This window comes from Ananas comosus, linkage group 18 (assembly GCF_001540865.1).
Source record: "Ananas comosus cultivar F153 linkage group 18, ASM154086v1, whole genome shotgun sequence".
Classification (NCBI taxonomy): Eukaryota; Viridiplantae; Streptophyta; class Magnoliopsida; order Poales; family Bromeliaceae; genus Ananas; species Ananas comosus.
This window is the reverse complement of record NC_033638.1, coordinates 4,531,012-4,543,922: the sequence shown is the minus strand read 5'-3', so window position 1 is coordinate 4,543,922 and position 12,911 is coordinate 4,531,012. Positions and strand designations below refer to the sequence as shown.

The window sequence follows — 12,911 nt, the reverse complement described above, 5'->3', positions numbered from 1 at the left end:
ATAGAATTCTATTAACATCAAATAGCGTAGTTTTAATGGCTATCTGTGTTAAATTTAAGTTCTTTTTCACTCTATTTTTTGTAAGATTTTATTTCAGCCTATTCTTTTGAGGCTTACTTGTGCATTTGCCTTTATTATTGCAGGCTTATTTATTACTAGCAAGATAAAGTATAAAATGAGTGAAATTTCGTTTCTACAATAGTTCCAATCAGGACATAAATCATAGTCTAACGGAACCGCATCATCGAATCAATTCCTATCATCGAAAACAATATAAAGCACAGAGATCTACGTACTTTCGGAATAGCATTAAGACTTTCCTATATATATATATATATATATATATATATATTATTATATTAAGTATATTATATATATATATATTATATATACATATAGATATAAGAAATTGAGCTCCGCTTTATACTTTTAAAAGTAGCAAGTCATTTGTACTTGATGAAATTTGCGGCCCTGATTAAGGTAGATATGTCGTTATGATGCAGTGGGCCCTAGGTTGCAGGATAGTTGGCTTGAATAGTAATCAACGGTTGAAAATGATTAAAGACGAGATCTAACGGTAAAAAACTACTTACAAGTACCAAATGTGTGCCGTGTTTACAAGCGACCATAGCCCGGACCTCTAGTATATATGTATATTGGATATATAGAGAGAGAGACGGAGGGGGCGAGAGTGGAGAGTAAAGGACGGGTGGAAGACGAGTGCGACGGGAGAGGAGTGTTCGAGATGTAGGGACTCTGATACAGAGAGCAGCTTAGGATGATCGCCTGGGATTTTTAGAGTTATTTTAGGTATGAGAGGATGAGAAGAGCAGAGAATGACGGTGATGAGAGAGAGCTAGGCTAGTATTACTATCGGTAGCCAGCGGAGCCTCGTGGCTACACAAGTTGCTTCAATGATACACTTCAAATCCGACATCGGCTCCATTAACTTGGAATCTACACCTATTAAAAATTTGGAAAACTAAATTTCATAATTTTCGAATATTTGGGCTGTGATCAAACGGTCTTCAAATTACAATTTGTAATGGAGATGTGATGCATTTGTAAATTTAACGGTAAAACAAAGTCAAATCATATGAAGAATTTGTACAGAAAATTCTTTTACTATTTGGAGAAGATCGAGTACTTTCTGACCTTAAATTCAAGTATTCTATCATTATTTTTTAAACGAGATTTTTTTTCAGCGTTCATTTTTAGACTACTCGTTTGCATAGGTAAATTGACATTCGAAAAAGGTTATAAAAATATAGTTTCAAATGTCTCAATGGTATGAATATCTTATATTCAAAGTCCGATCGTGTGATTTTGAAGCGACTCATATCTGAAAACAACTTGGTAGCACGGAGGCCTCCGTCGCTACGATAAATCACCGGCCTAGCGTCTCTATATATATATATATATATAGTATATCATATAGAGAGAGAGAGGGAGATTTTGAGTATTATTGATTCTGAGCTTGTGAGAGAGAGGAGAGACAGATGGGCTGGGTTACTTCCTGGAAGCACGGAGCCATCTATGCTTCAAGTTTTTTTCGAATGTTCGAGACTGGTCGAATCAACGATCGCTCGTTAGAGTAGTCTAGAGTATTGGATTTAGTGTTTTACCTAAGAAAATAATGGATGTTTCATTTCCATCTTGCCTAGGTCATCAAAGGGGGCTCAAAAATCATAATTTTAATGGCCATGATGAAAGCCGGTTTGCCAAGTTTAACAGCTTGTAAATCATCCATATTATTCATATATTATATATGTAATCTTTTATACCATTATAAAACAGTATCAATAAACTTGATCTAAAAATTTAAATGTCACATCATCATATTTTGTAAGATTTTATGTCAACGTTGATTTGAGCAACTTCGATCACAATTTATTTTCGATCGAAAGGTCATATATATCTATGCCTTAAATAGTATAAAGAATGTTCTATCAAAATTTCATCTGATTTGATACTTCTACACGTTAAACTTGCAATACGGTAAACATCAACATTAAATTTTGAATTTTGAACCCTTGTCGCATCACTAGAAAATGATTACCAAAAAATCACAAAAATTATTTATACGATAGTTCAAATGAGTTGAGATCAAGTCTAACGCAGCGATTGGTCGATTCAGCACGTCTATCATCGACAACGTTAGGGCACGGACAGGCACAAGAGACCTTACTATATATATAGATTATATATATCATATAATATATATATATATATATTATCTATAGATATATAATATAATTATATATATATATATAGTTATAATAATGCGGTTGAGTCCTGGCTACTTACTATCGCAGTAGACGGAGCGCTTCCGTGCGACAGTTGTTTTCGATTCAGCGGCTTCCAAATCGGACGATCGCATCGTTAGACCTTGATCTTACACTATTGAAAGTATTTGAAGACTAAATTTTCAAACTTTTCGGACGATAATTTGACTAGTGATCAAAAGATCTCAAACATTGATAAATTATTAAGTGCCCGATCGTGGATGTGTTTGTGAGTTTAACGGTAAAACAAATCCAATGCGATGAATTTTATAGAAATCTTTTCCACTATTTTAGAGTAAAATCAGTATTATCTGATCTTGAAAATTTAAATATTTTATCATCATTTTTATGAGATTTTTATTTCAGCCGTTCAATTTAAACTACTTGTTGATACGGTAAATGATATTGAAAATTATGAATTTATTCTTACTTTCAATAGTGTAGCATCACTCTAACAGGTACGAATCGTCGATTCGAAGCCGGCATTATCGAAAACAACTTGGGGTAGCCGGAGCGCTCCGTGCTACCGAAGTAAACGTAGCCTGCCTCATATATATATATATATATATATATATATATATATATATATATATATATATATATAATAGATATAGTTGAGCTGAATACTCGTCGATAGTAAACGGAATTGTTAACTAGTCGATTGTTGTTCGGATGTGATAGAGCTTCCAAAATGATTTGACGATCGGACCCGTTAAATATCGATCTAAACATAAAACTACCTAGAAATCAAATTTGGCGACGCAGACTTTCGATAGTTGTTCTTTGTATCCATCTAGTGAACAGAAAATGCAATGGTATGAAATGAAATATTCGTTAAAATATGATGGATAGGTCAGTCTTGTAATCAAGATCAAGAGTATAGATCTTGTTTTAAATAGTTTAAAGAATTTTCTAACAAAAATTCAATTGATTTGGATATCTTTACACCGTTAAACGAGAAAACGTCTCTTATCCACCATTAAAATCACAAATTTTGAAACCCTTTGATCATTATGCAAATGATGTCGAAAAGATTTGAAATTTGATTTCTAAACACTTTAAGTGGTATAGATCATGTTCAACGGAGCCGATCGTCAATTTGGAAGCTCTATCATCGAAAACAACTTGATAGTAAAATGCCCCGTTTACTATCGAGAGTATTCTAGCTCAACTCTATATATATATGAGTTTTGCTAGAATACTATCGGTAGTAAATGGCTCCGTTTACTAGTGATTTGTTTTCGATAATAGAGCTTCCAAATTGATGATCGGCACTGTTAAACATGATCTAAACTATATAAACTATTTGGAAATCAAGTTTCACACATTTTCGATATTGTTCTCTTGTCCATCAAGTGAACAGAAAAATGAATGGCTGGAAATGAATATCCTTCAAAAAGTGATGATACAATTTTTATATTTGAGATCTAGAATCTAGATCTTATATATATAGAGTCCGGCTATGGTGCTTGTAAAAGTACCAAGCACTTGGTGCTTGTAAATTTTTTACCGTTAGATCTCTACCTTTGATCATTTTTACCCGTTAGATTATTCTATTCAACCAACCACCCACTCAACCCTAGGGGGGCCACATCATCCTAACCGCACATTCTTTAATCCAAGGGCCGAAAACTTACAAGCACTAATGACTTTGTACTTTTAAAAGCATAGGAGCTCAATTCTATACACACACACACACACACACACACACACACACAGAGTTGAAATACTATCGGTAGCAAACGGGCTCCATTGCCACTCATTTGTTTTCGATGATAGAGCCTCTAAATCAACGATCGACACCGTTGAATATGATCTATACCACTCGAAGCATCTAGAAATCAAATTTCATATATTTTCGATATTGTTCTCTTGTCCATCAATAGAAGAATTATACTTAACATCAAAAGTAAGATCAATACTTCCGATTTGAAATTTGAGTCTTTTATCACTATTTTTTGTGAGATTTTTATTTTCAGGCGTTCATTTTGAGATTACTCGTTCACTAGGTAAATAAAGTCAAAAATTATGAAAATTAATTTCTAAATAGTTCTAATAGTATAAATCTTGTCTAACAGAACTGATCATCAAACTGGATGTCTCATCATTGAAAATAACGTAAAGTATAGAGACCTCCGTACGTACTTTCAAAGCGTAGGAGCCTAACTCTCTCTCTCTATATAATTATATAGAGAGAGAGAGAGAGAGTACGTCTCCTATGTTTTTGAAAGCACGGAAGCCTCCGTACTTATAAGTTGTTTTCGATGATACGATATCCGATTCGACGATCGGCTCCATTAGGCATAATCTATGCTATTGAAACTATTTAGAAATCAAATTTTATAATTTTTTAATTTCATTTACGATGTGATCAAAAGGTAACATGCCTACAACTGAAGGACAACATAGACCTGTTTAAACTATTTTATTTTTACTTTTTTTTAAATTTAGTGTGTTGTTAGTATCTATGTTAAATATATAATTAGATTAGATATTTTGAATTACATGTTATATTGAATTATGAATATTTTCATGATGTCGAAGACTAGTGTTACTTGTTTTTAATTTAGCGTATTGCTTCTTATATTGCTACTAAATGTTTTGGATTAAATGTTGAATTATTACTATTATAATTATTTTGCTATTTGTTGAGAAATATAACATTTGATTTGTATTAATATTTAAGATAATTTGATTTTTAATGGACTTATAATTTTTTGCTGACAAATGTAGCCTAAAATAATTATTTAATGAAATTTTTATTGCATTTTTCACGAAGAGACCGCCCCTATTTAATAATAATAGAGCGTTTAAACTGCCTTTATATTATTATTACCAGACGAATAAAGAAATATTAAATAAATTGAATAAATAAACTTGTTGCGGCAAACTGTCACTAAGTATCTCGACGGTAGCCCAAACAACCTTTATATTACAGAGGAGGTGCGAATGGTTTACGATAACTAAAAACCATCTCTACGAGCGCATTTTCTTGTAAATAGTGAATATAAACTGCACATGCAAATTGCGGCCTCGAAGTTTTGTTTAAGTTACCTATGCATAAGATATTACAAAACTCGATACAACAATAAGCCTCAACGTTTTGTTCAAGTTACCTATGCATAAGACATTACAAAACTCGATACAACAATAAACATGCAAACTAAGAAGTAACGAAAGAAACGGGTACCATAAAGCACTGATCTGCTTCAACTACAGTTTAAATGCGGTTTTGTATTGTAGGGATAAACATATCATTCGTCACCCATCGCCAGCTCCAGTGCATAGTCATCCCGTTCCTGCAGATTTAGCAATTATGAGGTGAATTTGTTACTACGTTTCTCTTGTGCATGCACATGAAACTTGCTATGCCCAGAAAAATTTGCTATGATTTCACATTCTGGGAGTGATTTGATAAACTGATATCAGCAGTATAAAGGAAATCTATGGATTGTTGTGAAAACTCATGCCACATAAAAAGTTCAGAAACTTACAATAGGTCCTCGTGCAAAATATCTTCCAAACTGGAGCCAATAAACCTACGAGAAAAAAGAGCCTAGTCATCAGTGCTGTAGCCTAGCAGAACAATTAGAGAATATAATTCATAAAAGATTCACATCCTTAATGCATTTTTATGTTTAAAAAGTGATCCTCTTCAGTACAGTACCTCATCCTCATCTTGAGTTTCAACTTCAATATCAGATGATGGAAAGCCAACGCATAACAATGCATAACCCTGCAAAGAAACAATAACACTAATTGCACAGTTCTAACTTGCTAGGGTGCCTTTTCCTAGATGTATCAGAGACCGAAAATAAGATTTTCTACAAGAAAAAACAGAATATCAATAAAGTAGCGCAAAGCAAAGGAGGAATACTGCAAATTCCAAGCCTAAGAATCAATTAGTTGATTGGTGGATAGCCATGAAATGGTAGAGGAAAAAAAAGGTGATACCCAAAGTCACAAAAGACATTTGGGATCCTCAGGCACAACTTCATGAATCACCATAAGTAAGCAATCTTTTCTTCTAAATCCAACTTGCTTAGTATAAATTATTGCCAACTATTTAGCTTTCAGCTGACCAAGTCGAACTATATGCTACATCAATCCGCGCTAGATGAAATTAAAACTCACATTCAAAGGTAGCAGGAGTTTTACAAGTGACGAAAATAAAATTTTATGTAAAAATCAAAAATGATTTAGCCATGTAGTTGCAAGAAACTTAAGGAAAGTACAACTGGGTGCATTATAATTTCAAAATAAATTGCTTTCGTCCAGTTGATCAGTTCAAATACTCTACCAATAGAAAAGGTGAGGAATACTGTGATAACTAAAGAGACCACGTCAACTGTCACAAATACCTTATTCGACTAACTTAAATTCTATCTTAAATCATGACAAAATGTTCCAAATAGTGATCTCACACTTGTAATATCCATAAAACAACAGCATCAGCAAATCTAGCTTTTATACAACCATTTATATTCATCCCACAATGTTCAAAGATCATACTATTTGTGACAACAGCAGGATCACTGGAATAATAAGTAAAAATAATTACTATTATGAGGATGCCTAGAGAGAGAGAGGGAGAGGGGGAGAGAGAGAGAGAGCAATTTGAATGATCAGATGGAAAAGGAGTTCTCTCCTTATTCTAGAGTAACCTGACTTAATCAGCACAGCTAGCGCTGAACTATCATTAGGCAATTTATAAAAATAAGGGTCATAATTTTTGTTTCTGCATTTCGTCACCTAATTCTTCGTCCTTCCTGAAATGTTTATTGAATTCTCTCATTGTTTTACTTTTAGGATGCAAGATCCTTCCCTGCCCAACTATGATATGAAAGATCCTACAGGTATTACCGGTTGTTACTGCCTCAAAGTAACCTCCTTTTGAACAAGATTTAATTGAATTGCTTCCTTTTTCATCGAACATATCTGTAAGATTCCCCTTTTAGTAGTTATATACGTTTGACACATTACTATTTCAGAATATTAAAAGGGAGATTGGATGGATCTTCCTAACAAAATCACTTCACAGGTGGAATACATTATCCTGACAAAACAAGGTGTCGCAGCCTTTGGAAAGAACTAAAAGCACATGAAATCATGAAAGAAAATCCTCATAGCATATAAATTATCACTGGATAACTTTATTCCGATATCCAAACAGGCCCTCCGCATTTCCACATCGAGTACCATATCAAATATGACACTCAGCTAATACTTCCACCCTGTACCGGCCAAGTTATCATCGGATAACTTGTTCCAATGGCCAAATAAAGCCTATGTATTTCGGCATTGAATACCATATCAAGTACAACACTCATCAAATACTTCACACAAACATGCTGAATACTTGTTTGATGTATCTGAACTTTAAAAATAAGGTTAAATTGCAAAAACAGATCATATAATCTTAAATACTTCTTGGATGCTCCTATGAGAAGGCACGACAAAATTGATATATCATGAAATCGTATAAAGATATTCCGCATTGTAGAGTACTTACAGATGCCAAGTTATTTTTTGGTAGTGAACAAACAACACTCAATTCTTTATGATTGCATGTGCACACATGATTATCTCTATCTCGATCACCATAGAACTCTTGATTTATATATATATATATATATAGAGAGAGAGAGAGAGAGAGAGAGAGAGAGCTAGACTAGAATACTATTAATAGCACCAAGCCATTGGTGCTATTATGTTTTCGGCCCTTGGATGAAGGGAAGTGCGGTTAGGATGATAGTGGTCCCCAAGGGTTGAGTGGGTGGTTTGTTGAATAGTATGATCTAAGAGGTAGAAATAATCAAAGGGCTAGATCTAACGGCGGAAAACTAACTTGGTAGCACCAAGTGTTTGGTGCCATTGATAGTATTGTAGCCGGACTCTCTCTCTCTCTCTCTTTCCTTTATTCTCCTTCTCATAATATATATATATATATATATAATATATATATATATATAATATATATATAAAAGCAGGATAGGGCTACTGTGCTATTAGGAGCACAGCAGCCCTTATGCTCCTAACTTTTTAACCACCCATCAAGTTTGATGGGTGGTTAGAATAAAAGGGGGAAGAGAAATTGAAGGAGAAGAGAAATTGAGACACCCAATTTCTCTCCAATATCTCTTCCCCCCTCTCATTCTAACCACCCATCAAACTTGATGGGTGGTTAGAAAGTTAGGAGCACAAGGGCTGCTGTGCTCCTAATAGCATAGTAGCCCTGCTCTATAAAAACATATTTCTATGTGTGTATGTACATGAATTGTTATATCCTCAGCATATCACATCATTGTTATTGAGTATTTGTCGTATTTGTGTATCCACATAGGACATGTTTGTTTCACCGAAACTGGACTTTCGGTTGAAGTGGACATTGGGTTGAAGTGGAGTTCAGTGAAAATTATTTCTTCCCCGTTATTTGTTTCGTAGTTATGGAAGTGAAGTTTCATTAGTTCTACTGTTTGTTTTGTGGGAAGTATATATTGTAAAACTATGATTTATGTATAAATAATAAATAATTTAATAAATATAAATAATATAATTATATAAAATTAAAATTTAATTTAAAACAACTATATTATTTTTTTATACATAAATTATAGTAATACAACAATAAAATTATAAAGTAAAAAAAAATAAAAATACTTAATTAATTAATTTTTATCATATTTTAATTGTACAAATTAAATAAAAAAATATTAAAACTTAACTAATCAATTTTTATCATATTTTAAATATGTCAACTAAATAAAAGAGTAATTAGGGTCATAATTAAATATATTTAAATATAACTATCTTTACCTAGTATATTATTTTATTATTTTTTTCACCTCTCTTCACCGTAATTGACTTCGGCCCACGATGGGCCGAAATTAATTACGCCGTTTCAGGTAAACTCAAGTTTCGACAGTAACTTATTTACGGTGAACCAAACAAAGGAAGTGATCGTTTATGACGAAAACGACTTCCCTTCTCTCCACTTCCACCCCACTTCCACCCAAACAAACATGCCCATAATGCGTATCCATATGAAGTATCCCTGCCCATGCAACAAATTAACATGAGTTTCCAGTATTATAATTCTACTCCCAACAAGTAGTTTCATACCACATTTCCAAATTTTCATCCATAACTGTACATATATATTACTCGATTGCCACACTAAGTTCCACATATTGACTTTGTTTACTAGAGTTCCGCATTAATGCCCTACTCAATAGAAACCCCAAAAAATCAGTTCATATGAAGAAATCCCAAAGCTGCCTTAAATTGTATATCGGAAATGCCAAGAAACCTTATTTTAAGGAGAAAGTTACACTAAACTAAATGCTGTGAAGGATCCTAAATGTTAAGATATAATAAAAGAAGTGATGTTACTGATGTGCTAACAGCATATACAAGAATCGTACAGGAGAAGGAAAGAACAAAGCCTGCTCCTGAAAAGAAATATTACTAAAAGCAAAAGCAACTACATAGAAGTGGAGCTTGCTAGTGTGTTAAGGCAAAGAAGTGAGTATTTAAGTGCAGAGTCCTTCATAATTAGCCACAATTTGACAGTTACCTGAGATTTTAGCTCTGCAGATATTCCAAGGGCCTCAGGTTGCCTGATCTGTCCAGATTTTATTCGAACAGCACAGCTCGTACAGCAACCTAATAAGGAATATCAACTTCCATTTCAACCTTCCCATTTAACTAGCAAATCTTCATAGAAGCAAGTCATGACACACATAGAAATTTTATCCTATCTATTAATGTGCTTTCACAGTAATGGTTCCTTTCTATTATGTTTAAAGTTTAAATTGCATCGCAGATTCCTCACCTTTCTGCAAGATTTCACTTTTGCCTCCAACATTTCAATTGTTACGACTAAGCCCATACATGTCAAGTCATCTCGTCGAAAGCCCTATTAATTTTTGACAGTGCTCTCAATGCAAGTGCCTAAGCCTAATACTAGACTACACAATAGTTGCTCAATTCATCCTTCAGCTTTTCTAAGTTTGTGAAGAATCAAAAAAGGTAGTCTTGATACCGAACAAAAATTTTACAGGGCCAATCCTCACAGTCAGATCATCGAATCCCCTGCTCATCACTGCTTTGGGATTTGAACACTTTATATAAAATTTTTGTTTCTTTCTATCTATTATCTTTCTTTGTCGGAGAAGATACGATGGTCAAGCCACAGACATATATATATAGAGAGAGAGAGAGAGTAGAGCTACTATACTGTTATGAGTATAGAACTCTTTGTGTTCATAAGTTGTTTTCAATGATGGAGCTTCCAAACCAACGATCCACACCATTAAATATAATCTAGAGCATTTAAACTTCTAGAAAATGAATTTCGCAATTTTTCGAGATCATAATAAAATCCATCAAGCGGGCATAAAATGAACGGTCAAAATTGAACAACCCTCTAAAACTAAAGGATGGGATTCTTCAATTTATAATCAGAGTTATATATCTCTATTAGATAGTAAATAGAATTTTCTATCAAAAATTCAACTGATTCTGATTCTTTTACACCGTTAAACTAGAGAACATCCTATATTGGCCATCAAAAATCGTCGATTTTGAAATCTTTTGATCATAAGGAACATGATGTCAAAATATTATGAACTTTGATTTCTAGAAGTTTCAAATACTCTAAATTATGTCTAACAGCATAGATCGTCGATTCGAAAACTCTATTATCGAAAACAACTTATGCGTATGAAGTTGATCATACTCATAAGAGTGTAGTAACCGGTGTTTGTGTATATATGCCCAATTGCTTGTGGGGGATCCTGTAGTCGAATTTCATGGATTCAGGATGATTGAGGTTTGCATCACATAGTAGAGGCTGGGAACTCAATTGAGCATAACCTGACAAAAAGCTTTTAGACTCTATTAAAGGGAAAAAAAAAAAAATTCAGATTAATACAACCATTGGTGCCCAACTTTTTACCCAATTTTTTTTCGTTTCATTTTTTATTTTAATCAAGTCATTCGGTCAAAAATTTCCAATGAACCATATGGAAATTGCCATGTGGCAAGATTTGGTGGTGAAGCGGCAAACATTTGGTGTTGATTTTAGCAATTTCCGCCAGAAGGGATGCAACTGAACTAATAACTAGCAAATATTAGAGATTAAATTGCAAAATTGAACAGTGAGTGACCAAAGCGACAAGTTAGGCAAAAGCAGTTAACCCCAATATTTCTTATGCCCAGTGTACGGAGGGAGGAACCGTAGGGAAGAAGTTGGGGAAAATGGAAATACCATGGCGGCAGGCGAAGGGGAGGGAAATGTTCTGCGACTCGGCAGTGTGGAGTATGTACTGGTCCTGGAAACAATCGGGTGATAATGTTACTTGAGAAAACAAGAAGATTTTGGATTAGCTCTTTTTTTTGTTTTTTCCTTGTTTTTTCAGTACCTCGGGAACGAGGAATTGGTGGACGACGCCACGCTGGCGGTCGTGGACGGTGACCCGGTGAGTGGGGACCACCGCTGTCGCTGCCGACGTCTGCTGCGAGGATGCGCTCGTCTCCGACGACAAGGAGGCGCTCGCTTTCCCCGTCGCCCGCTTCTTCATCGTACTCCCGCAAGGTGAAGGTGTGGCGGCGGATTTTCGGAAAAAGCATCGTCGATTTACTACTACGGAGGAGGAGGCGGAGGCGGAGGCGGAGGAGGAGAGGAAGGAAAAGCTGCGGGTGCTGAGGAGGAGTTGGGGTTCCATCATCACGATTGAGGTTTGCATCACATAGTAGAGGCTGGGAACTCGGTTGAGCATAACCTGACGAAAAGCTTTTAGACTCTATTAAAGGAAAAAAAAAATTTCAGATTAATACAACCATTGGTGAACTTTGTACCCAATTTTTTTTGTTTCATTTTTTGTTGGGCTTTTTTTTGGCATCTAGCCCCCTAAAAAAAATTTTATTTTAAAAATAGTCTCAACAAATTTATATTTATACTTTTGGCCTTGACCCTGCCACGCAGACGCCGCGTCAGCGCCATGCGAGCGAGGCTGGGTGAGGGTGTTAAGTTGAATACGGTGAACCATTCACCGTGTTCAAACACGGTAAATGATTTATCATGTCTAGAGAAAATAAAGGAATAGGGAGTAAGGATGTCAATGGGTATGGATACCCGAAATATTATCCGAACCCAAACCCGAATAAATTATTTATATACATAATTTATTTTTATTTATTTATACAATATATAAAATTTTTAATAATTTTTATTCCTTAGATCTTCATCCAACTGTACCCACCAGGTTCGGGTCCGGATTCGGGTTTCGGGTTTTTGGTCGGGGATGGATATGGGTATGGATTTTTAAAACCCATCGGGTTTGGATCCGGGTTCGGGTTTTAATTTGATTTTTGGGTTCGAATTCGGGTTTTTGAAAACCCGATCCAAACTCGACCCGTTGATATCCCTAATAGGGAGAATATAAGTACGGAATACGGTGAATCATTCACCGTGTTTGAACACGGTGAATGGTTCACCGTGTCTAGAAAAAATATATATAAATATTGAAAATGAGAAGAAAAAAATATAAATATGAAATATGGTGAATCATTCACTGTGTTTGAACACAGTGAACCATTCACCGTGTTTGAACACAATGAATG

At 34.6% G+C, this 12,911-nt stretch overlaps 1 protein-coding gene across 2 annotated transcripts; it reads right to left on the bottom strand.

The window, feature by feature from the left end:
- LOC109724309 (ferredoxin-3, chloroplastic) lies at positions 5,288-12,108 on the bottom strand. Of its 2 annotated transcripts, XM_020253089.1 has the most exons (6): positions 11,711-12,101; positions 11,557-11,620; positions 9,862-9,950; positions 5,953-6,021; positions 5,780-5,824; positions 5,288-5,584 (listed from the first exon to the last, which is right to left on the bottom strand). In XM_020253089.1, the coding sequence occupies exons 1-6, from the start codon at positions 12,065-12,067 to the stop codon at positions 5,540-5,542; spliced, it is 669 nt and encodes a 222-aa protein (XP_020108678.1). In that variant the 5' UTR covers positions 12,068-12,101; the 3' UTR covers positions 5,288-5,539. The 2 variants fall into 2 exon arrangements, with proteins under 2 accessions (XP_020108678.1, XP_020108679.1); XM_020253090.1 differs by lacking the exons at positions 5,288-5,584; positions 5,780-5,824 and having other exon boundaries at positions 5,958-6,040; positions 11,711-12,108.

Bases quoted from the DNA above. Each gene is read 5' to 3' on its own strand.
- LOC109724309 (XM_020253089.1), bottom strand. From the start codon at position 12,067: ATGCTCAACCGAGTTCCCAGCCTCTACTATGTGATGCAAACCTCAATC. The intron at 5,825-5,952 runs GTACTGTACTGA...TTTTTCTCGTAG, and splicing joins AAACTCAAGATGAGGATGAG to GTTTATTGGCTCCAGTTTGG. The intron at 5,585-5,779 runs GTAAGTTTCTGA...CTAAATCTGCAG, and splicing joins ATTTTGCACGAGGACCTATT to GAACGGGATGACTATGCACT.